Below are 25,619 nucleotides of genomic sequence, written 5' to 3'. Positions count from 1 at the left end.
TGATTTTGGCTGAAAAATGTTGCATGTGAGAATGAGGTAAGCATGAATTATGATGCAATATTTGGTTGGTGGGAAGCATGTTTGTAGTTGGGTTGTTATGACTTTGGGTTCCTCTTGGTCTATGTTAAAGGACCACAACTATTTTAATTGATTTGATGCCTTCTTTATTATCGTATTTGTTAGATATTTATTTTATTATTAATTTTACACATAGGTGTTATAAAACTTTGAATTTCACTTGTAAATTGTAATTAGTTTTTTAAGCCTGTGCGTTGTGGTTGCACGAGTTTATTGTTTTTTTAAATCTTGTTAGGTATCATTTTTCACTATCTCAATTAATAGAAAGCTGTACTTAGTGATAGTAGAAGTTAATTCACATGCCATATACAAAAAAATGTGTCACCTAGTTATAAAAGACGCACGTGGCAGCTACAATCGGTTAGTTATTATAACTAGTCATATACAAAAGATGTAGTATTAGTTGCACGAACTACGCTTAGCATTTTCTATTAGTTACACAAAAGATGTAGTATAGGTATACAAAGACCCATATTTTCAAAGGATGCTTCATGGTGTTGGAACCGAATGCCAAAGCCAAATAATAAGTGCAATTGATAAATAGTACATTTATGTGAGAGGAAGACAATTTTATAACCAATAGGTTCTGTTATTTCTTACAACAAATTTAAAAAAAAATCTTTTTTATTATCCTTGACTTTTCCGTTGAATTTATTATATAATTATTTTACATAACACTTCAAAATAATATAAAACATTAAAACTAACAAGTCTTTATACCAAGATCCGTAAATTAACATTAATTTAGTAATCCATCACTACATAGAGCTAAATATTTCATGATAAATACCGGATGACAAAATAACACTAAAAACGTTAATATTGGATTACAGAATAACACTAAAAAGGTGATTTTGCCCTAACCCAATTAAGGTTAACGTATAAGGAGTTAAGGACTACATGATATTATAATAAAGACAAATAGTTAATGATAAGTAATTGAAATAAATGTCCTCTAATCATTCATATGCTCTCTTCATTGCATACCCGATGTCCATGCAACGTCGGCGTGCATGAATGGAAAAGAAAAGCATGCCTAAATAATTACACAGAGAACAAATGAACATGATAATAAAAGTTTGAACGGAAATATAAGCATGTGACGATTTAGCAAACCTAATCATGACTAAATTAGTATGTCAAATTAACAGGATATAAATAACAAAAATAACGTTACAAAAACATAAAATACAATAAAATAATCGCATTAACATGGATGTACCAATAACAAAAAAAGAAAATAAATAGTAACCAAACGAAATATATATAATTTGCTACTACTATAAATCAATCACATGAGATTGTGTGAGTCCATACGTGACACGCATCCGATAAAATAACGTCATGTGTAGAGAGACACTATAATCATACACCCTATCATGGACATTATCACATATCGAATGCCACAACAATGCGGCAGGACTCACCCCTCAAATAACATTATATAGAAGAACCTATCAAAAACTTATCATCTACAGGAAACATGAGATGATGAGTAAAATCCAAAATAAATCATATTAGATGTGTATCAAATCTTGCCTTGGCCATCTCAAAGCGCCCTCCATGTCAGTTTCTTACTAAGTTTTGTTACAGCATCTATAATTGCTTCCGGTTTACGTGGACGGCAATTTCAACAAGTTAATGGTGGCTTGGTGATTTCAAGAAATTCATTAAAACCCAGATTACTTTTCGAAACAAGGATGTTGTATTGATGTTCGATAACAGCATTGCTTTTAAGATATCAAGTATTGCAAACCAAGCAATTAAACACTGAAATTACCTTTTAAACTCTACATTCCACACAAGGGCAAAATCAGACAAATTACTTCACCAAAAAGCATGATTGGTACACTATGCGATAACTTATATTCCTTTTCGACAATTTCTTACATTAATAACAGCCTGCAAGCAACCAACACTGCTACGAACTTCTCGCACCGAAACTGTTTGTTTTAGTTACAAATATAAAACGAGTACTTTGTCTGTCTAACAACTAATTTAATTTAAACATCTAGGAAACCGACAATCCTTGAAAAGATTAAACATTTTCATTGCCTATGTTCTTCCCAACACGATTACAATCTATATACAAATTCCAAGTACGCATTGGGCAAGAACCCCTCTCCATTCTTATCAGCATTGGCAACAAGAAAGTGAAAGCCAATAATATCGTAATTGAGCTTCATCTTTCAACCATCGATCCTACAAGTTCACCGGCGAACCTCCCTGGTATAATATCAAATATCATAGGCACGTCAAAAAATATATATCATACCCCCCCCCTCCCCACCGAACACACACACAACAAAAAGGCTGCAATCTTTACCTTAAAAAGAAGATCGGACGCAATATGTTCCCAAGGTAGTGATATTGACATAAGGCAGCATTTCAGAGGGACCATGCCATCTGAATTCCGTGTGGATGAAGCAACTGCATACGCGTTTTTTGCTGCCACCTGTGCAACCGATGCAGCTTTTCTAACCATTGCTCCAAGCTTTAATCCTCCTTGTAGGGGCGAGTGAGGCCCGGTTTCATCTAGGCTCTGATCTGAAAGAATAGTGACACTTTCAGTAGCCGATTAGGTTATAAAGATCCCAATATTTTGACAAGTCAAAAGGAGAAAATTATATACCTACAACCCCGGAAACTGCAACCTCGACTTCCCCTCGACCTCCTGGGCCTTTCATGTATATTCTGTCGGGTTTTCGTGTTGATTGACCAAACGGTAGCAGGCTTCCAAATCCAGACTTCCCGGCTATAATATTCACCAATGAAAGAATTGCATATTGTTAATGTGTGTGCAAATATTCTATAAGAAAATTAAAAGCATAGATAAATTTTTAAATCAGGCGACCTTATATAGCAAAATGAAGATGCATTTAAACAATATTATTAAAAATATATACACAATGAGGTTCATTACAGAACACTAAATTATTGCAAGAACGAAAGGAACAACTTAAACCTTTTAACTTTTTTTTATCGAGTGGTTCACATTTGTATAATTTTTTTGTCTTGCATACAACTGCGTATGGTATGTACATAAAAAATCAGCAAACTAACTTGTTTATATGTTTTCTTTAATATTTAAATGTTTACGGTATAACAACATATGTCTACGTTAAAGTATCAAACCTACACGGCTACACATGACTTGAGATTCAGGAGAGATGAACGAACATGATATTTCAACCGTTTTCTAATATATTAAACACCTTTAAGATTGAAAAGATAAATAATTTATTTGGGTCTTTCTGTTATCCCAAAAATCGTGTTCTGCTTAGAATCCTATACACACACACACACAATTAAAAGTTCATTTGACACGATCTGTTTAAAGAACTAGTGAAAATTTACCATCATAGGCTTCACGAACCATATGGTAGCTGACAAATCCTGAGAACAGAGTAAGCTGCGATCACAAATCACAAACTCGTTAATACTATACACAAAATTAGTGCACATGCTCAGTATAAAAAAATTTAAAAAAAGACACATTTACATTGAAATTAAGATATATAATTGGCATTGATGTGGTGGCGTTGATAGCCAAAAGACAAGGGTACATGCACCAATCGGCGGTGTCCCGATGGTTGGGTGTTATGTGCCTTATGTCCAAGGCTTGATGCAAAACTACTATCGAGCCGGGGGTCTCATCGGAAGAAGCCTCTCTATTCCTAAAGGGGAGAGGTAAGGCTATCTACATCTTACCCTCCTCAGACCCTACCATAGCTTTGCTATTGGTGGGATAACTGAGTACAATGATGATGATGATGATGAATTGGCATTCAAATTCTAAAAGAAAATTTAAAAAATGAAAATATAGAGTAACATTCTTGATATCCAACTAAGAGCTTATGAATATACCTTAGTTTCATTAGTTTGTGCAGCATCCACAATATCTTGTGGCGTGTTTTCACTGGGAAATGCAGCCCCACCCACTGCATTTAGAAGTACACAGAAGCAGTGGTCTGTATCGGTCAAAACCTGAAATAAAGAAAGATATTCAAATAATATATACAAATTTCAATGGTTATGTGAAATATAAAGTATTAAATCACCAAAAACAAACTTATTAACGAGCTTCATTGGTAGTGACTACTCCAATAACATGATTACATAAAGTACATTATTCCAATTACAATCTACTTTTTTTTATATTAATTCCACGGTTGGTCCCTGTGGTTTTCCCAGAGGTTCAGGGATTTGACGCGTTATTTTTGGAAAATACATGTTTAGTCCAATGGTTTTCAAGCAGGTCACACCAATGGTCCCTGCCTTGAATGGACATTGATATTTTAATTACCCTTTTGACCTGTTAGAGATAAACGTAACCGGGTCAACTTACCACAGCATCAAAGGTGGAATTGAAGTCATCAACTGCAAAACAGATATCCGGATATGCAGGTTTTGTTTCAACTTCCTGGACACATAAACAACATCATTTCTACAAAACTACAACATATAGTAAAGTAGAAAATAATAATAAACATCATGGAATTGGAAGGTGATAATATTATTTACCTTTCTCGTATCCAAGTGAAAATTAACACGGGTTGGAGACGCATAGACCGTTTTCACAATCTGAACACACATTGATAAAACATGCTTAAGCACACATTCTAACTGAAGATTGTAAGACAAAGAAACAACTTTTTTTTAAGTAATACATATGATGAAAAAAGTGGTACATGTGTTACCTTGTATATAGGAGATAGTGGTGTTCCTTGATTATTCTGGTGATTCTGAAGAGACTGGTAACTGAAAGAAATCATATTTTTTATAAAATTGTGTATTTAAAACTCATTTATAATCTTCATACTTGTATATTCACAATGTGTGATAATTCACCTGCAAATTGCTACTGTTACACTATATGAAGTGTGAGCAATTAAGTTCAAGTACAACGAACGCCTCCAATCTACAATAACCGAGCTCTCTCCAACCAAATCATCCAACTGTCCAAAAGACATTGCTTTATTATTTACTTTCATTTGCTAAAAACTAAGAAAAAAGTATCAAACATCATTGCTTTATTATTTACCTTGGTAGCCCACCTGCGTACAAAATAAGGCGAGCCTCCTTCAAGATTATCATTGAATCCATAACCATGCAAGCTCTGAAACCAAAAATTGCAGCATAATGGAATGATAATATGAACAATTTATAGCAAGCATTTGAGTGAAGGAGGTTAAAATAGTACCATTTTTCTAACAAAGAACAAGAGATCATCATCCTGTTGTTCATTTGCATCCCGTCCACCAACGAAATACAAATCCAAAATGTCATGCCAAAACTTCTGGTCCAGTTCAACATCGGAAGCGTCTTGCGGATCATCTAACATGGTTTTGCCCATTAAATTTGAATGCTTCTTCACCATACTCAACAACTCATACCTAAATATAAATATATAAATGATGAGTTTGAGTAATGTGACTAATGCAATTATTACATCATGCAAACCTATAAATAAACACACACTTAAATGATAATTATGGGTCAAATTAATTAGGGTTTGAAGGTGTCAAACAACCAAGGTTTGAATTGATTCAAAATAATTATTAATCTAAAGTGAGTAAACGGGTCCTCTTTTGAATAGCAAAACGTATCCTGCTAAAAACAAAGCTTTGGGGGGTGAAAGTAAGATAACTGGGTCCGGGTTGGATATTAAAAGAAAGAAAGAAAGAAGATTGAATTTGCTTTGCTTACTGAGAAGGTGATTGGGGTCCACCGGCGATCATGTTGATTGATTTGGAGTTGAAGAAACTGGTCCTGAAAGAAACCCTTAATTCAATTTCAATTCCAATTTGTAGGTTGATTGGAGATTGAAATTATGGGAAATTGGGAATCCAAGAAATGATGATGACAGCAGAAAGAAAGAAAGAAAGCATACGTCGAGTGTGTGCATCCGATCCGTCCGTGTGAATAATCAGGTTGGAATGAAGTTTAGATCTACGACACATGGTCTTCAATTCATGGGTATGGTATGGGTATCACACAAACCTCTAGATACATTTATTATTATTACTAGCTTTTGAACCCGTGAATTACACGCGGTTTGTCAAATAACTGAAATTTAAGTATTTAATCATACGTAATTTAGGGGTTTTCTTTTGAATTTATAGATTAGTTTTAATATTATCACACACTTTAAATGTTACATAATTAAATTAAACATTTTCTTAATATTGAAATAATGTTTCAATATGACATAAAATCAGTTATTGGTACCTAAATATATTAAAGATGTTTTATATGATCAATACAAATGTAAGTTAAATAGTGTTTTACAAATTGTAAGATTATAAATATTGTATTTATTCAACGAAATTTGATGTACACACGTAACTAAATATCTATTATACGATAATGGTTCGTAAATCATTATTTCACTAATTTAATAATTCACTATCTGATTTTAAACTTATTATATATATTCAATGGTTTATAGTTTATATGTTTTTTTTTAATTATGGAAAACTTTATATATCTTGTAGTAAAATTAGATTTAATGGGTTAGTAAAAGTTATTGTGATTTAAATTACATTAAATACCTTTTTTTTATATGAGTTACAACTAATGGGTCATACAAATTAAACACATGACCCATGGATAGCTTGAATTAAGGAGAATGAAGATTAGAAAAGATTGAATGTGGTTAGGACACATGATCATTATTATTTTTGTTTATTAGTATAAGTAGATTATTATTATTATTATTTGTTTAATAACTACGGATTTACGCATTGCGCCGGGCATGCCGGTAAAACACAAGCGTTACCGGCGATGGTAAAACCCAAGCGGTACCGAAACTCAAAACTTTGGTACCGATTCGGTACCGGGTACCAGTACCGAAACTCAAAACTTTGGTACCGGTACTAGTTCCAAACATTGTTAAAAGAGGGGGAGGGGATTATTGTATAGTTTCGTGATGGTTTTTTTATAAACAAAACATGAGGGTCTTTTTAAGCAATTTTCAAATTGTATATTATGGCTTTTGGTTAACCGTTTATACTTTATACTGACTAATTAAAAAAAAACGAATAAGGATTTGATCATATGAGGTACTTTCTATAATGTACAAAAATACATAACTATTTTAAGTTCAATTATACAAATTATTGACAGTTTTGTGCATAAGCTATTCTGGTTTTTATGGATTAAATAAAACAAGGAAAAAAAACAAATGTGATGGTGTTTGGTGTTTTGTATACGATTTTAAGTGTTGCCATCTGCTTGCATATACATATTGAAAGAAGTTCTGTAGTCTCAATATTCATGTTGGCATCATAAGTTCAATGACTAGCATTGCTTGGATCGAAATGCTTGGTGTAAATCGTAACCTATACTACATCATAAGTCCCACGGATGGCGCCAATGAAGAAACACTAACCGACCCCGGGCAGATTACGGATAACCTGGGGGTTAGATAGATGTTTCCCACGAGGGGTTAGACCCGGCAAAGATGGTTCTTCTGATAACCTGCAAAACAGACACCGTGAGCTCGTCACTGAGAAGAGGGGGTTCCTCCTTGTGACCACCCTCCGGCGTGAGAATCAGACTAGATTGCTCTTGAATATAAATGTATATTAAGAAATTGCTAGAGCAGATATCAGGTATATATGTAATACGAGATAGTATATGATGATAAGATGATGAGATAGGATGATCATACCATTTGGGGTATTTATAGCCGAAGGTAGGTTTCCAAGAAGGTGTAGCCGGCTGAATAGTATTCCTGTTCTACCAACTGTGGCCTACGCACGTGCCCTGCTGGTAGTTGGTGGGTAGGCAGCGGCTGACATTGACCAGGCCTGCTGTGTACTATTCATTTTCCACCAAGTGCCGGCTATGCACGTGGTATGACAGGAGTTGGTGAGTAGGCAGCGGCTAATAGTGATACAGTACAAGAGCATGCTGCTCGCCATACTGTTGTCAATGAGCTGTCGTATCTTTGGTCAGATCTTTTGCCCATACCTCGTCAGGTACAGTACAGAAGATCTTCCCGTATCGTACGGACTGGCTTATTTGGGCGGGAGTATTCCCCCTCCCGCCTTTTGTGCGGGATTGTTCCCGGCTTTGCTCATTCCTTCAGGTGACAACTGAATTATTGAGAGCTAAGTGCCTTGTGCGTGTAGCCTTGCTGCGCGGGTGGCCTTCCCTGATGGCTTGTATCCGCAGCTGCGGGAACAGGCAGAGTACTTCACCATTGGGAGGCATTTCCTGCGGGAACAGCTTGCGTACTGCGCGTAAGGACGTCACGTCTCTGAGCATGGTGGGTCCTGCGGATCCAGTTGGTTTCTGCGCAGACGTCTGTCTTCAAGGTGAGTCTTGCGGGTCCAACTGGGCTCTGCTGGGACCTACCTCTTCAATGAAGAAACACTAACCGACCCCGGGCAGATTACGGATAACCTGGGGGTTAGATAGATGTTTCCCACGAGGGGTTAGACCCGGCAAAGATGGTTCTTCTGATAACCTGCAAAACAGACACCGTGAGCTCGTCACTGAGAAGGGGGGGTTCCTCCTTGTGACCACCCTCCGGCGTGAGAATCAGACTAGATTGCTCTTGAATATAAATGTATATTAAGAGATTGCTAGAGCAGATATCAGGTATATATGTAATACGAGATAGTATATGATGATAAGATGATGAGATAGGATGATCATACCATTTGGGGTATTTATAGCCGAAGGTAGGTTTCCAAGGAGGTGTAGCCGGCTGAATAGTATTCCTGTTCTACCAACTGTGGCCTACGCACGTGCCATGCTGGTAGTTGGTGGGTAGGCAGCGGCTGATAGTGACCAGGCCTGCTGTGTACTGTTCCTTTCCCACCAACTACAGGCTATGCACGTGGTATGACAGGAGTTGGTGAGTAGGTAGCGGCTAATAGTGACATACAGTACAAGAGCATGCTGCTCGCCATACTGTTGTCAATGAGCTGTCGTATCTTTGGTCAGATCTTTTGCCCATACCTCGTCAGGTACAGTACAAAAGATCTTTCAGTATCGTACGGACTGGCTCATTTGGGCGGGAGTATTCCCCCTCCCGCCTTTGTGCGGGACTGTTCCCGGCTTGCTTATTACTTCTTCAGGTGACTACTGAATTATTATGAGAGTTAAGCCTTGTGCGTGTAGCCATGCTGCGCGGGTAGCCTTCCCTGATGGCTGGTATCCGTAACTGCGGGAACAGGCGGAGTACTTGGAAACCATTGGGAGGCGTTTTCTGCGGGAACAGCTTGCGTACTGCGCGTCAGGACGTCACGTCTCTGAGCGTGGTGGGTCCTGCTGATCCAGTTGGTTTCTGCGCAGACGTCCCTTTAGTTAAGTCTTGCGGGTTTAACCGCGCAGACGTCCGTTAAGGAGTCTTGCGGGTTCAACTGCGCAGACGTCCCTTTTCAAGGTGAGTCTTGCGGGTCCAACTGGGCTCTGCTGGGACCTACCTCTTCAGATCTCTATGTTACTAACTATACTCTAGTGTAGTCACTTATTTTTTCACACTACATTATGTTACATGATACTATAATTGATCAATACTAATTGCACAAAATGTGTTTATCTTATAATGTATGCATAGGTGATTACACTACATGTGCTAGAGATAATGTATGATTTGATGATTATATTACATGTGATGATTATAGTTTAAACAATTTCCATTGCTAAGGCATAAAAACACCTACAAATACACAGACTCGTAACTTCTACATTTGATTGTTACTAATCCTTAAAAGCACGCACATACTTTCTATCTCCACACTCCTACAAATCCTTACATTTCAACATCATTGCCACTTTTTATATTTATTTTTCATAATCAAATTATATTCACACTCAATAAAACTGTTTATAAAATTTTTAATTAACTTATTATAATAAACAAACACTTTGCTATTAAACTATATTTACATATATTAGAGTATCATATAAAAGAAATAAAAATGGTGCAACGAATATAGAAATTAAAGTTTTTTAAATTAAAACATTACGTATTTACGTTATTTTATTCGATTACTATATTAAAAGTGATTTAAACTTAAAATAAATGTAAGGTAAAAGTCCTTTAACACATGGTATACAAATGAGTAATGCATTAGAGGGTTTAAAAAAAGCTATTTCATTTACTAATGGTACTTTTAGTTCATGCACTAATGATGCATTCTTAGTATAATGCCTGATGCATTCTTAGTATAGTGCCAGCATTGAGATTACACTAGATGTGTAACTCATTAAACTTTTAACTCAAAACATACTGTCATACGAAATGAAGATAAAGATACAATTTGATTGACAATAACATTAAAGGACACATAATACTTGAGTTCAATTCCATTACAACAATATTCATTCCCATGAACTTTGTACAACAACCCAAACTCTTCATGAATTCATGAAAAAAAAAGAAAGTAGTATAGTAAACAAAAGAAAGAATAAAAAGCAAAAAAATTCAAAATTTCATCTTTCTCAATCTTCAACAAAGCACTCCAATATCATGAGCCATTGCAATCCCACACACTGTTTTCCTGTACACTTGTTGCAAATACCAGACCTTCACCCTTTAACCAGGAAGACCGACTGTCATCTTATTGGATCGACAATGCGGGTCCCAATGGACCCAATTCAAAAGTCGAGTTAATGAGCCCGTTTCAGAATTGAAACCCTATTTATGGGTGATTACACAATCATCATCCTCAAGATCACTAAACGAGATGTCTTCTTCATCTCCAACAACAACAGCGGGCCCATCATACCCATCCAACTCCGAATTCTCATGAATCCAATCGTCATCATCATCACCAAAATCCTCAACGGGTATTGTAAAAGACGAAACTACCCTCTGATCTGATGCATCCTTTGTTAACCCGTCTTGTTTGGTCAAATCTGGATGTTCTTCTGAAACTGTATTATTATTATTATATGTTGCAGGTTCAAAAGCATTAACGGTTCTCTCCAACATGTTTGCAGAAGGAGAATCTGATGAAGTGGTGATGGAATCTTCATGAGGGTCCAACACGTGTGACTCAAAAGGTTCTTGTTCGGGATTGGTTTGATTCTGTAACTCCTTCATCCACATGGTACGGGCTGCAACTATCTGCAATGTAGTAGCCAGTTTAACCATCAGCCTAGCAGACAACGCTTAATGTGCAATGAAATAAAGCGTGATAACTTTTCAAAACAAAGAACAGTTAGTGTACTTTTCCATTTTAAAGAGCATGTTTCGTAATTTGGGTGATAATAAATGACGAAATTTGAAAGTCACTCTAATGAATTTGGACCTTAAACTTTGTGCCTACAATTTTTTATTGATTAATTGGTTATTACGCATTTGGGCCTAAAACTTTTGGGCTATACCTTTTTATAAATTTATTAAAACTACTTAATGTCGGTTTTTTCCGGTTAATAGCAAGAACGAAAGTGAATCAAAAATCAGTTTTCATAAATACATAAGACCAAACTGTCGGTGGTTTATTGGGTTCGGTTATTCAAATTCTTGCACACCCCTACTTAATATTGCTTCAAATACCTGCTTAAACTAACCTACTAGTACTAAAAAGTTAATGAACAACCTGTGGCTTTAACAGACTACTAGCATTTTAAACAACTTCATTCTTCAACCTATTTGTAACGTCTCTCACATGGATTAATAAGAACCACAACTTTGCTTATAGCCTATTAATAAAGAAACGTCAGGTTAAACTTACTTGGGGTGTTGATAGAAGATCAGCATCACGTTTATTGAGCCTCGGGTGCAGTAGAACAAAGTAAACCTTCCAAAAGTAACTTTCGCTCATGTGAACAGGACAGAGTTCAATTCTGAGAGCAGCTAATCTGGGCACATGATGTTCCACTAAAGTTGTGTGGTTCCATTGTGTATCAGACATTTCAAAATCTAAAAAAACAGATATAATAATAATGTTATAATAAGCAACTTAAATTTTTAACATAAATCTAGAAAATAATGTGTTTAGACAATGTTGTCAACATCGCTAGGCGCTAGTCAGGTGGTGAGGTACCGACTAGCAATTAATCAGATTGGAAATTTTATATGTAATTATAAAAAAACTATATGAAAATTTTCGAAATTATATATATACTAATAACAAAATTACATATAAACGTTCACAAAAATACTTCAAAGTTCACATAGTATAGTCAAAGACGTGTTTAAACGTAAACATAACAAATCAATGAGCAAAAATTCAAATATTAACACATCAGTTCTTGGATCGTGTCAGGAACTCGAGTTAACGGGTTAAAACCAAAATCCAATTTGGCCCGATTTTGACCGATTAAGTGAAATCGCATTGCCGATGTACAGCACTGTGTTTACATGACAGATGAATCTATGTTTTCAAGAATATTCAACTAAAATCATGTGATGATGGAAAATGGGAAAAGAATCTTGATTTAATCAAAATTTTGGGAAAATCAAGAATCTTAATTTAGATTTTAAATGGGCTTTAATCAAAATTTGGGGGAAATCAAGAATCTTTATCTTAGGTTTAAATGGGTTTAATAAAAAACCCAAAATTCAAATCAATTAAATATTAAAAATACCATCATTATCTTCTTCTTCTTCTTCTTCTTCGGATAAAGGAAAATCCAACCAGGTTTCTGGGTGATGGGCTATATTCGTAGCAAACACCAACACTTCATCCGTAACACCAACAGACTCCATACCCACATCCAATTTCGAATTTAAAACCTCACAATTTGAATTGGACACGTCATCATCACCGTTAATCCGATCGGAGGGTGGTGGTGGAGGAGGAGAGAGGAAGGAAGCGACGGTCCAGATTTGACGGGATAAGGATTCGGTGAACTCGGAAAGGTCTTCCTGGACTCCGGTTAGGGTTTGAGAATTAGATTGGGTTGAGGTGGTGGGTGGATCGTGGTCGTCGATTTGGAGGGAGTTGGCGATTGATCGAGCCAACCATGACATGATGATATTGATCGGTGGTTGGAGATCGAATCGAATTGAATCAACCAATCCCGAGTTACAGAGGTGGTTGGAGAACCGGTGATTTGAAAATGGTAAATTGGTGTTCTGTTAGTGATGGGCTTATTGTTAAAGAAGATGTTTATGGGTTGTGTACACCTTTTTGGGCCCCAAGGGTAACCATAATGCCTTATGCCTTGCTCTTACCCTCTTATACTATACTACCTACTATTGTACAATCCAAATGGAGTTTCATTTTTAGATTACAGCAACATGAATTGATTCAAGTGAATATTATATGACCTGTTACATGCAACTTAAAAAAAAATTAATACGGAAGTTGTAAAGTAAACGTAAAAGTATACTTTAAAATTTTGGTTATTTTATCAGGTATTAGAAAAAGGGAATCAGGACATGACTAGGTGGCCGTAACCGTATCTGGGTATTTTCAGGTATTAGTTGGTACAGTTCCGGGTATAGGTATTGAGCTAAAAATGTCTACCTTGTCCATACCCGATACCCTAAAATGTATACCTTTTCCATACCCGATACCCTATAGGTAGGGTTGGATTGGGTTACGGGTATAAAGTACCCGGGGTACAAAAACAACCGGTTCCAAATTTTTTCGGATCCATTCCGGATACAAGTTTTTTGTGCACCTCCACCATTTGTTATCTTTTATACATAATATACACGTACATTATCTTGTTCTCGCAGTTATAATACATTTTTTGTTCTCAAAAGAATAATCAAATAATAAAACATGTGTTTTAAGAAGATGTTCAAGGATTTCCTCCATAATTTTTAAAAAACTATAATTGTTTTATTGTTAATATTTCTTTTAAAAAATACACTATTAAAACGAGCATTTTGTTATCTTTAATTTAAGTATAGTGTTGCTTTAGTTTTTTTTCTTTTTTTTAAAAAAATTATGCATTACATGATTACCAGTGTCTATGTTTCTGTCTCATCACGCAGACACCTATCTAATATACACATAAAGGGAATGGCTATCAGTGGAATAGTATTTTTTTTATCTTGAAAGTATAGAAAGAAAGTTTTTAACCTTTAATTGCTTAAAACGAAAACTTTTTTTGAAACTATCAACAAAGCTAGCAAAAGGCCACCAACGTTCACAATCGCATACAACGCTGGTGACCTAGTCCATCACCAATTTTAAGGGGTTCATGTTTATCCCGAATCAATTTTCTTCCCATTTTCCCTTACTTTCCCAATTTCTTCTTGCATTTCTCCATTTCCCACCCTTCATTCGGTGAAAAAGTAACCCGAGGAAAAAAAAAAGGGAGGGAGGGAGGGTGTGTTTGTCACACCTCAAATTTAGACTAACGGAGTTTTATCGCGAGGCATATGACATACCAGGATCTAGCTCATTTTGTTATACCAAACATCCAATTCAAAATATTCAAAATATTATTTAGGTCTCACTCAAACACGAGAAAACAAAAACCAAATCATACAGTTTAAAGTTTTGCGGAAGCGTAAAGTAAATGGTTAAAAATTAATAAACCACCGCTCAAACATGCACAACCCATCAAATGTAAACGATGTGACATAAAAGTTAATGCAACAATTGTGACTCCTGACATATGCAATGCAAACCATTCCTTAACACATCTAGCAACCTGGGCAAGTATAAATACTCAAGGGTCAACACGAGGTTAGTGAATTCATAAGTTGTAGTAAAAAGTAGTATGTGTAGTTTATTTAGCATACGTAGCATAAGTAATGTATGTATAAATAGATTTGGCACTTTTCAAATATACCAGGGTAGCTACCCCATTTAAAAGCGACAAAACGTTTGAACCGAAGCTGACTGTATGTATGCCTTCTTACCAGGTCTATCACCAACACTGGCGTATAAAAGTTAGGTAAATATAACACCCGTTTTATGACATCACAGCCGTGCTAGCGCGACTAGCCCGGGTGGGGTTTGTCAAACCCAGTATTACTACTCCATATAACCCCGCGATCTCATCCTATCGGTTCAAGGTAACGTAAGGACTTTAAGTGATATAAGGGCGTCTAGTATAAGCTTGTGATATATAAGAAACTACATAAATTCAAAACAAGTCGCTGTGTTTTCCTCCAGAAAACCAGTATGTAAGTATATCCATGTTTTCTCCTCGAAAACAAGTATAGCCAAATGTTGTGTTTTCAATCCAGAAAACAAGTAAGGAAATATTTTGTGTTTTCAATCCAGAAAACAATGAGAAGTGTTTTGTGTTTTCAATCCATAAAACAAGTATACGAAAATAGTTTTATGTTTTCAATAAGAAAACAAGGAAAATGCATGAACTCACCTGGTGTCGCTTGTAATAGACTTTCCTCAAAACCAAAAGTATGCACTTGACTCGCTAACAACTAGTGTTAGGAATATGGAAATCACTCATTGACACCACCAATTGTATAAACCGAGATTGAATTAAAGGTGAATTAGGGTTAGGAGAATTTTTGAAATCGTGAGAGGGGAGCAGGAGAGTCGATGGTTTGGGTGGGAATTACGGTTGGATTTTTTTTATTATAACATTAAAATTAGTCATATTTACAAGAATAGTCCTTATAAAATGTGTTTTAGCTTTAAACGAACCTTTTAACACCAAGTCGGGTTATAACAAATCATTATGACTAGCATAATAACAAAGGTAAATAAAACAAAGTCTCATTGTTATTTTGTAAAATGTTACTCTTGTAAAAGTTGATGTCGTATAAGTTAGTGCGATTGATCGAAATTTCACACAACAAGCTACGAACCAAGTACATAATCATTTAGCATGTAATTTCACATAGATAATATCATAAACATACGTTTGATGTATTATTTTTATATAATAAATAATAACATGTTAAGCGAGCATTATATACTGAATCGCGTGACACATAAAACCATCTAGCACATAACACTGATATTCGAATTATTTAACATATACCATTCCACATTAATCACCAACGCGTACTGACGGACTCATGTGTGTGGCTCATTAATTACCCGTGTAAATGTTATGCATGACGTGTAAGATAACGAATTTTATGTTAACGGTGTTAACGTGAAAGTGCGGGGTGTCACATTATCCCCTTGTTGAAAGAATTTTCGTCCCGAAAATTGATAGATACCGCTAAGTAAATAAATTGACTCACATTCTAAACGTGTGATCAAAATGAAATTAAGTAGAATTGCCGTCTATATGTATGATCGAAATGAACCAAGTAAACATCTCGTCTATATGTATGATCAAAATAAAACAAGTAGGCATCCCGTCTATAGATTAGTGTCGCTATCGTTTGGGTAGAGTTGCGAATGTTTAAAAAAAGAAATTTTGATTATGATAGTTTGAGACCGTAACAATAGTTTATCTATATAAAAGTGCCAAAGCGTATGGCAGTATTAAAAGTTGAGAAATGTCTTGCATGAATGATTTTTGTGATGCTTTATGAAATTTGAGATTCATGGTCTTTGGTGTGAGTACCGGTCTGCAAGGTCAAAGTGGAAGTGAATATGCATAAGGGGCTAAGATCGGGAAATGATCTAGCTCTAGTCTCCACCGTCAACATACTGTTAGTGCTTATATATAGAGTGTATATAACAAACCATAAAATGAAAGTGAGAAAATGAAAGAAGGAAAATTCCATCCCACATTGGTGGAGGAAAGAAATGGAGAAGGTATCACCATAGTATAAATAGGTTTGTAAACTCTTGTCCCACATCGCTAAATTAACAAACTAGTGAGCTCTTTATAAGAAAGAAAATTTCTATGTTAATGTTCTTATAAGGCATATCACACTCAGTGGTCCTAGCGTTCGCACCCGAACGCGCACGCGCACGCGCACGGGCTCGGGCTCGGGCGAAGTGCGATGGGCGCAATGTGGCGCTTTGCACTTCGCACGCTCGTAGGGCCGCCTTAGTATTTTTGTTGGGAATTAAGAAAAATAAAATTAAAAAAAAAAATCCTTCCATCGCGATATGCGACGGGTTTAGATTACCCATCGCGACGTGGAGGTTACGCAGAGGGCACGTAGCCTGCCACGTGGCGTGCCACATAGCAGGCTTAGGGCTGACTCAGCGAAGCTATAAGATGTTTCGCGGTACGCGACGTCTTTCTATATATGGCCAACGCGTACCGCGATGGGGTCCAAAACTTGCTATAAATAGATTGGCGACGAGACGTTCATTTCTTGCTCAAAACTTCTGAATTCTCTCTATTTTCACACACATACATAATATTAAGTAATAGTATAATACCGAGTCGTAACGATACCCTATCCGATCGAAAGAAATATACACGAATACGAAAGCTCTGCCTGTTAATGTATGACATTGTGCCATCGTGTAAAATTTCTACTCTCGTGATTATCGTTATGATTGTTGGTTTTATACTAACTTAGTTATACTACATTGTGTTTATCCTAGGTGCTTAATACCAGGAGGTGTTCTTTAATTGTAAACTTGCAAGGTGAGACATTCGAGTTTTTATACAACTCACATTTGCGTGAGACAACTATTTTTCCGATATTGTCATGATGATTTCAAAACCTATAAAACTCATGGCAAATGGTCTAAATGATTTCAAATATGTTTTAAAGTATTTTAAATACATGACAGTGATTAAATCTCAGTAGACTTACGGCATTGTTACTACTGGTATTGTGGGGTTTTGTATACAACTTGCCTACTGGGCTATTACACGTTACTTATTGGACAAGTGTTAGCCAATAAGTAATATGACCACAGTCATAGATACGGTCGAGTGACAAGTACCTTTCGGTAATTTGTAAGCAGACAGATGTAAAAACATCTTAATGCTGTAACTGTAAACTGTGTCATTTTCAAATGAATGTACTCACCAGTATTTCTTGCTGATCAAATATTTTAAACATGTTTCAGGTGACTTGTTAGAGACAAAGGAATGATGCATGCGGGCTTCCAGCTTAAATAAGTGGCTTGTCACCAGAATAAAGAAATGAGTTTTGCAAATTAGGGTTTAACCCTATAAAACTTATGTTTGTATCAAAAGGGATTAAATTCCCGTTTTATCATAATAATAAACATGATGTTTTTATAACTCTAATCATTTTTCCTAACTACGGTTCTGATGAAATTTTCCGCTGCAAAATAATTTAATAAACACCGATACCACTAATCAATGTTCACGGCTCCCCTACAGGGGTATAGGGGTCGGGGGCTATGACAGCTGAAGTGGTATCAGAGCCACTGGTTTAAGCAATATGGGTATTTTAATAATACCTAATCCTAAAATTAAAAGTTAGGAAATACATGCATTAACCTATGTGTTAACCATACATATAAGATTCTAATCACACGTGAAAATAAAAACAACTTTCTTTTGGAGTTCGTTGTTTTATTGTTTTTGATTAACAGCATGAGTGAGCTAGTTGAAGCTTTTGAACACATATCCGTTAACTCCACGTATATAGAAGAAGGAGAAGCTAGTCAACAAAAACCTGAACCTATGATCTTTCAAGCCCTACCTGTAGAAAAACCAAAGCCTAAAAGAAGAAGAAGGCTCAAGGACTGGCAACGGGGGTTTTGAAGAAACAAGAAAAGAAAAACCATAGTCAAACAACCAACTCAACCACAACCCGAACAACCAACTCAACCACAACCAATTGAACCACCACCAACCTTACCACCACCCATGTCAACAATACCAATGGAGGAGCGACTAGGCATATGCCTAGATGAATGTGAAATTTTTCAACCAATATTCAACGATATGGGTGCAGCAAGTTCTAGAAACCCTAATATGCCACCCAATGACCCAAATAATAAACTTCTCCCTGACGATATTATCAGTCAAGCTCAAATGGAAGAATGGTGGACGAATGATTGGCAATATCAAACAATGATGTCAAATCCTTATGCACCATTCCAAGCTGAAACCGCAAACTACCCCACCATGATGATGACCGTCGTTTGAGTCAATCAAAAACCTAATTATTCGAAATAGTTAGAGCAAGTAGGGTATCGTATCACAAGTAGTATGTGGTCAATGTAATTCGTGTAACAGATTTAATATTATGAAGTGACTGGTTTTTAGTGCTGATCACACAAGCAATTTTTAGTAAATGTAGAGAACTAAGCAATGAACAAGTAAACGAATTTCAAACAGTTAACAAAGCAAATCACACCCGGGAAATCAAGTAAGCAACCAACAGTATCTCAAGCAACCTAACAGATTGATTATTAACGATTAACTGAAAACTGATCAATCAGACAAAACCTTAGACATCAACAATTACTTTACACACGGCACTGGTTATCAAACAGTCCTTGCCAGCGTGACTCAGTTAAGGGTAATTGTATGTTTTATCGTATTCAATCTAACCAAACAGTTATATAACTAATTATCTAGCAACTGGTAACAGATCGTTCAGACCAACGTAAACCTAAACCGACAGAACACACAAAAATACTAAACATCAATAATCATATATTAATCATCAATAACAAAACATAAGAATTCTTAATCACATGAGAAAAACTGTAAAATGTTACAAACTATACATCCCGGGTGCGATTCTAGGAGATTAGCCGAGCCTTGACATCACTGGGTCTTCAATACATATGATATGAATCATATGTAGGGTCTTGGCACGAGCTATGGTGGTGGAAATCGCCTCTTGGAGCTGCTATTAATCGCCTTCAGCCGCCAAGAATGAGATGGAATGAAATAGGTCAAAATGCAGCCAAAAACCCTTTTAAAAATGATGTTACGAACTCGGGATCGTGGCCCATGGTCTCCACCGTGGGTCACGGTGGCTGCCGGGCCATACTGGACCGTGTCCCACGGTCCAACCGTGGGTCACGGTGGCTTCACCGTGGGTCAGAGGCCATGGTACGGTGGCTTCTGTCCGATTTTGGGCTGGGTTGACCATGGGCCACGGTGGGACACTTTCCCAAAATCTTGTTTTCTTCATATCTTTCTCGTTTCAACTCCGTTTTCTTCGCCGTTTTCGCACACGTTCTCGTAATTTCATCCTCTATCTCATCGTTCTCTGGGAGCTAACTTTCAACCAACTTGTATAGTGGCTCCGATCTTCCCGAGATATCATTCCATGCTTGTACAAGTCTCCAATTTAGCATCTTTAACGATCAATGACCTGAAATACAAAAGCACGTATGAAGTACCGAAAGTTCTAGAATAAACAATTAAAACTAAACCATAAATGAACTAAAACATATACAAATTAACCGACCATCACATCCCCACACTTATCTTTGCTTGCCCTCAAGCAAAACTTTAAAGCAAACATCAACCTCCATCATAGGTATGTAGATTATCGCCATTAATACTAGTAAGGTTTAAGGTCATACCCAGTTTCCCAGACTGACACTGTTTATAGATTGACATCTCACAAATTCAGTTTAATGCTATAATAAAATCAATAGAGCCGCCCAGACAGGTGTACTTTGTTTCCGGTTAAGGCACACATGCTAATACCCCTCGTAATATAACATCTCTCATCTCGGTTTAATATATGGACTAGAAAAAGATGTGCTAGTATCACTCTGCTCTCAGTATCACTCATAAACATGTATCCATCCATAAAACTGCTTTGACACAAATGCAAATCAAGAGGTCTTAAAAGGGTTGTAACGGGGTCAGGTGTAAGGGTATGGAAGGGAAATATTTAAGTAGCTCAAACGATCCAACCCGACTTATTACAAAACATCTAAATAAACAAAACTACTATACAAACTGACTGACTTATTATAAAACCTCTAACTAAGCAAACTAACATACATACTAATTTCATATTTTTTTTCTTTTTTTTTACATAAATGAACTACTGAATACATAACTGAATATAAACAAACATCTTTTTTTCATATTTTTTTTTCTTTTTTTAAGCATAATAACGTGATGCTTAATAATGGAAAAATTACAAATACAAAAACAAAAACAAATGCAAGTACAAATAAACCTAGTAAGCCGGATCGTCTCGTAACATAATGTTGGGGGTTAAACAATTGAAAAATAAGTCCAAGAAAGGTTTTCTAAGGGACCCAACCCCCCGCCCCTCACATAAACCATCATCATATGTAAAATGTATGAGGCCCCAACCCCCCAAGTACCCACACTCACGCTAATCCAGACGAGGCTTAACCTAGTTGCCTTTATCACTTTGGCATTTTGCCAACTACGATCCCGTAATCTATGAACATCAGTGAAAGCACTCAAATGACATGTGTGTACTATATATTATATGTGTATTATATATATTTGGTTCAACTCACACACGTACCGGAGGAATAGGGTTGATGATATAAACATGTGTACCTGTCCCCATGACTCGTTATCCCCGCCTAAACGACCCCATTTTCAACTTCTCGTTATAAAAACATGGAAAATTGGATTTTAATAATCCTAACTTAGTGCAGTTGGCCGATAATAATCCCAACTTTAAAAATAACTATCACTGGTCCCAACTTTCACACTATTTGTTTTCATCGGACCTTCGTTAAAAAAATTTAACGACGTTAAGTTTTTTTCAAATTTCAGATTGATATTTTAGTGCTTCTGATCAGAATGAGAATATGAATCAACTAATATAAAACTTAACTCGAATGACGCTTTAAACAGTTTGATTTTTGTTAATTAAAAGTTTAAACATCGGAATTGAAGCATCCTTTAGTTGTTTGGACCACCGTTTGATGGTAAGTTTTACATCAATCGACTCGTATCCTCATTCCGATCAAAAGCCCTAAAATATCATTTTAAAATTTGGAAAAAAACTTAACGTCGTTAAGAGTTTTTTAACGGAGGTTCAATGAAAACAAATAATGTGAAAGTTGGTATCAGTGACAGCTATTTTCAAAGTTGGGATTATTATCGGCCAACTGCATTAAGTTGGGATTATTAAAATCCAATTTTCCTAAAAACATTTGTGAGTAAGACTAATGAGAAGCTGACAAACCAACCATGACCAGAAACCTATAACTTGGTATTAATAGCAATAATTGACAGTTAACAACTTTGGTTTCTGAACACTCTTCGAGGTACTATCGGGCTAAAATTTTCAAATTTCCCCCATCCTCACACTTGAGGTTTACATTGTCCTCAATGTAAGAACACTTAACATTGTCCTCAAAGTTAAAAATGATAAAACAATTAATGAACATTTGAGGGACGGGGTTGAAATTGACTTTTTGACTATTAAGCAATTTTAAAATTTCGGGGCTCATGTGTGGCGGTTCTACTAACAATTATACAATTACACTTTTAACGTTTAAAATAATAACAAAATTAAATTATGAAACTGAATCACCTGATATCAACGTGACTGGAGAAGGACCAGTCGGCTCATGAACTCTCATAACACTTTTATACTCTCGTCTCATCCAATTACCAAACTGACAATCGAACCTGCAAAATCTCAAGATGTGTAGAAGCAAGCTTCTCACAAGTGTAAGACATAGGTCTTTTAAGAGTTACGAAAATGAATACTTTTTAATTTTATTAAAACAATTACCGAGCCAAATTAAGTCGTTTCATAAAAAAAATCTTGTAAATTAGTTAAAAACGTTAAAAGACCTAACTCACTTTCGTAAGAATCATGATTGCATTTAGCGTATGCAACAAGCCCTGTAAAACCCCCGGTAGCCCGGGAGGACGAGTGGGGTCTCGTGAGGGTTTATAGTGAACTACACCCACAAAGTTCGGTTACAACATAATATACAGTACCTGGATTAACCACAGCAAAATGAACATGGAAGCACTATGGGTCTTGTGGTGCGGTATCCCCACACTTAGCTTTTGCTATGATGGTACGCTTGAAATACAATTAGTAATATAAAAAATACAAACTAAATATATATATATATATATATATATATATATACAAAATGTACAAATACCACCCTTTTGACAATTTTATGACATTCAAGGTGGGCGTTTGGCCTGCCCCCGTGCAGCCTTCTCATTACATGCACACTCCTCAAGAGATTCCTCCAAACCTTTTGGCACGCCATGATCCTGCCATTTTTCCTTTACTTCTGGCGGTTTCTTTACCTCTTTCTTTTTCGTCTTCTTTCCTTTTCTTGTAGTTGCTTCCTCACCATCTCTAAGTCCATGCAACATCTCATTCCATCCTTCATGCTACTCCTTAGCTCATTCATGTCAGTCACAAACATTTCTCTTTTGTGTGATCCTTGCTCGAGGATTCACACTTGTCAACAACATGGTTAGTAGCATTTTCAAACAATGGTAACCGTTTATCACGATCTCCACACTTAATTTCCAATATCCCATTAGCACAATTAATCACCGCATGTGCTGTGGCAAGGAATGGTCTACCCAATATGACTTGTGGTTGTGTATTATTCACACGTTTAGCATAGTCAAGTACAAGAAAGTCAACTGGGTAGAAAAATTCCTCCACTTGAACCATTACATTAGTCACCATGCCCCGGGGAAGTGTATGAGTTTGGTCTGCCAACACCACGGTGGTGTTTACCCTTTTCTAATGGGCCAAATTCATATTGATCATATAAACTACCGGGCATGATACTAACACATGCTCCAAGATCTAGAAGTGCCCGATCAGTTTTAAATTTCCCAATTTGAATTGATAAAAGCGGCACTCCTGGGTCTTGGAGTTTACTTGAGGTGGTATTATTCTCCACCTCCTCATCTCTCATGTTGGTCAATTTACCATTTAAGCATTTTTCACATGTGCAATTTTCGCAAAAAGACATTTCATATGTTTTTGCTTCTGATTCATTTTGGAAAATTGAGTCATTTTGACCGACACAATCACTCTCACCACTAACATCTTCCACCACCTCCTCAACAAACTGTGGTGGTGAATCCACTTCAATACTAGAAATTTCAAAATGAGGTAAAAGACTTACAGTATTGATGTGCACATTGTTTCCCTTCTTGGAGCTTGAGCAAGTTGGTTCGGGTTGACTGTAGTATCACTCGGGAGTTGACCTGCACTCTTTTGCAACTTTGCCATGTCTGCTGCAAGCTGACCAATTTTCTTTGACATTGCCCCTGATGACTTATCATGTAACTCAAACTGTTTCTTCGTTTCAGCCTTATGATCTGTCATAAACTTCATCAATGCATCCAACTTTGAGTGCACCGACTCATCCGCATTTCCCGAGGACCCCTTCTGCTGGTCCTGATTGCCCGACAAATTTCCACCCCGGTTACCGTCCCTGTTATACCCCCGATTCTGGTTACTCAAACCCTGCTGATAACCGCTCTGGCGGTAATTACCCTGCGATCTGTTCTGACTCGAACCCTGAAAGTTCGGGTTCAACTGTGTAGACGCGTTCCCGTAACGAAAGTTCGGGTGATTCCTCATGCCCGGGTGATAGGTGTTTGAATTCAACCCTTGACCATTGGAATCCCCGTAAGCATAATTAACTTCCTCGGGTTCATCCTCCTCGTCATCATAAAACTCGGGGCAATTTTCTGCCTTATGCCCGAGTTCACCACAATCTTCACAAACCGGGAATTTAACACCAACTTTCCCGACCTATTTCTTTTTACCATTTTTCAACTCATCTAGTTCACGTTCCAACTCAGTAATTCTCGCAGAATCACTCGCAACTGATTTAACTAACCTTGATGAATTACCACGTCTTCGTCTTTCAGCTGCTGCTTCTGCCTTGGAATCTTCACACGTGAACTCTAAAAATTCCCAATCATCTTCCTCAGGCTGATTCAACAACTGACCATTACACAAGGCCTTAAGATGCTTTCGGTCCTCGTATGTCAAACCATCAACAAAGCACTTTACCAGTTCCCATAGTTCGATTTGGTGATGTGGGGATTTTCTGATCATATCCTTAAACCTGGTAAAAGCTTCATGGAATAACTCACCTGGTAACTGTGAAAAGTGACGAATGTCTGAACGGGCCTCGGTAGTCTTCGACTGTGAATAAAACTCGTTTAGGAAGACTTGTTGCATCTCGGCCCAGTTTCTGATACTGTGTGTTGGTAACGAGTTAAACCACAGTTTCGCTTTGTCTTTTAACGAGAACTGGAATAACCGCAACCGGACTTCATCCTGATTGAACGTACCATCACCAATAGACCCGCAAATAGCCTAAAAATCGGTTAAATGTGAACACGGGTCTTCCGAAGCCATCCCGTTGAAGTGACGAACGATGTTGATGTAAGATGGTCGGGACTTAAAAGTTTGATGTCCCTGCACTCGTTCCTGTGGAACCAACGGGGATGCTCCGTCTGAGATAGCCGTTCTGAACCGACTATTAACACCATGAGCCGGGGCTATGTAATTTCTCCTTTGCCCCCCGGGGTTTCCCATACCACCCCGGTTAACCGGAATACCACGAACTATCTCGGCCCGTTCCGCTCGATTTACCCTCTCTCGATCCCTTCAGTGTCTGTTAACGGGTTCAACCCATCTTCGAATTACCGGCTCTTCCACTTCTTCTTCATACTGATTGTCACCCTCAGCCTCTGGTTCATCAACCTCATTCTCGGGCTCAACCGCCCGATTCCTCCTAACCCATCGATCTACCTCATCATCAGCTGCCCGAAAACCTTCATTTCCATTATTATCTTCACCCTCATCCTCATCTTCAGTC

The 25,619-nt window shown here is 36.9% G+C and overlaps 2 protein-coding genes across 2 annotated transcripts; both read right to left on the bottom strand.

The window, feature by feature from the left end:
• Positions 1–1,928: 1,928 nt before the first annotated feature.
• LOC143603143 (uncharacterized) lies at positions 1,929–6,060 on the bottom strand. Its single transcript, XM_077080038.1, has 12 exons — positions 5,788–6,060; positions 5,282–5,474; positions 5,123–5,197; positions 4,930–5,036; positions 4,779–4,839; positions 4,603–4,662; positions 4,427–4,501; positions 3,946–4,065; positions 3,436–3,490; positions 2,711–2,833; positions 2,405–2,625; positions 1,929–2,304 (listed from the first exon to the last, which is right to left on the bottom strand). The coding sequence occupies exons 1-12, from the start codon at positions 5,817–5,819 to the stop codon at positions 2,281–2,283; spliced, it is 1,146 nt and encodes a 381-aa protein (XP_076936153.1). The 5' UTR covers positions 5,820–6,060; the 3' UTR covers positions 1,929–2,280.
• A 4,280-nt stretch (positions 6,061–10,340) lies between these two features.
• LOC143603142 (uncharacterized) lies at positions 10,341–13,103 on the bottom strand. Its single transcript, XM_077080037.1, has 3 exons — positions 12,634–13,103; positions 11,778–11,965; positions 10,341–11,167 (listed from the first exon to the last, which is right to left on the bottom strand). Exons 1-3 carry the CDS (start codon positions 13,016–13,018, stop codon positions 10,736–10,738), a joined length of 1,005 nt encoding a protein of 334 aa, XP_076936152.1. The 5' UTR covers positions 13,019–13,103; the 3' UTR covers positions 10,341–10,735.
• Between the last annotated feature and the right edge of the window lie 12,516 nt (positions 13,104–25,619).

Source organism: Bidens hawaiensis, unplaced genomic scaffold, assembly GCF_021521415.1.
Source record: "Bidens hawaiensis isolate Kalapana, Puna unplaced genomic scaffold, B.hawaiensis_p1.1 tig00060865_1, whole genome shotgun sequence".
NCBI classification, from domain to species: domain Eukaryota; kingdom Viridiplantae; phylum Streptophyta; class Magnoliopsida; order Asterales; family Asteraceae; genus Bidens; species Bidens hawaiensis.
This window is presented reverse-complemented; position numbering and strand designations above follow the sequence as displayed.

What these genes read in the sequence shown, in the direction of transcription:
- LOC143603142 (XM_077080037.1), bottom strand. Translation starts at nt 13,018, where the DNA reads ATGTCATGGTTGGCTCGATCAATCGCCAACTCCCTCCAAATCGACGAC. An exon ending in AGAAGAAGAAGATAATGATG is followed by an intron (nt 11,966 to 12,633) that starts GTATTTTTAATA and finishes CTGTTTTTTTAG; the next exon opens with ATTTTGAAATGTCTGATACA. An exon ending in ATCTTCTATCAACACCCCAA is followed by an intron (nt 11,168 to 11,777) that starts GTAAGTTTAACC and finishes ACTACATTGCAG; the next exon opens with ATAGTTGCAGCCCGTACCAT.
- LOC143603143 (XM_077080038.1), bottom strand. Translation starts at nt 5,819, where the DNA reads ATGATCGCCGGTGGACCCCAATCACCTTCTCA. An exon ending in GGACCCCAATCACCTTCTCA is followed by an intron (nt 5,475 to 5,787) that starts GTAAGCAAAGCA and finishes ATTTATATTTAG; the next exon opens with GTATGAGTTGTTGAGTATGG. An exon ending in TTCACTTGGATACGAGAAAG is followed by an intron (nt 4,502 to 4,602) that starts GTAAATAATATT and finishes TTATGTGTCCAG; the next exon opens with GAAGTTGAAACAAAACCTGC.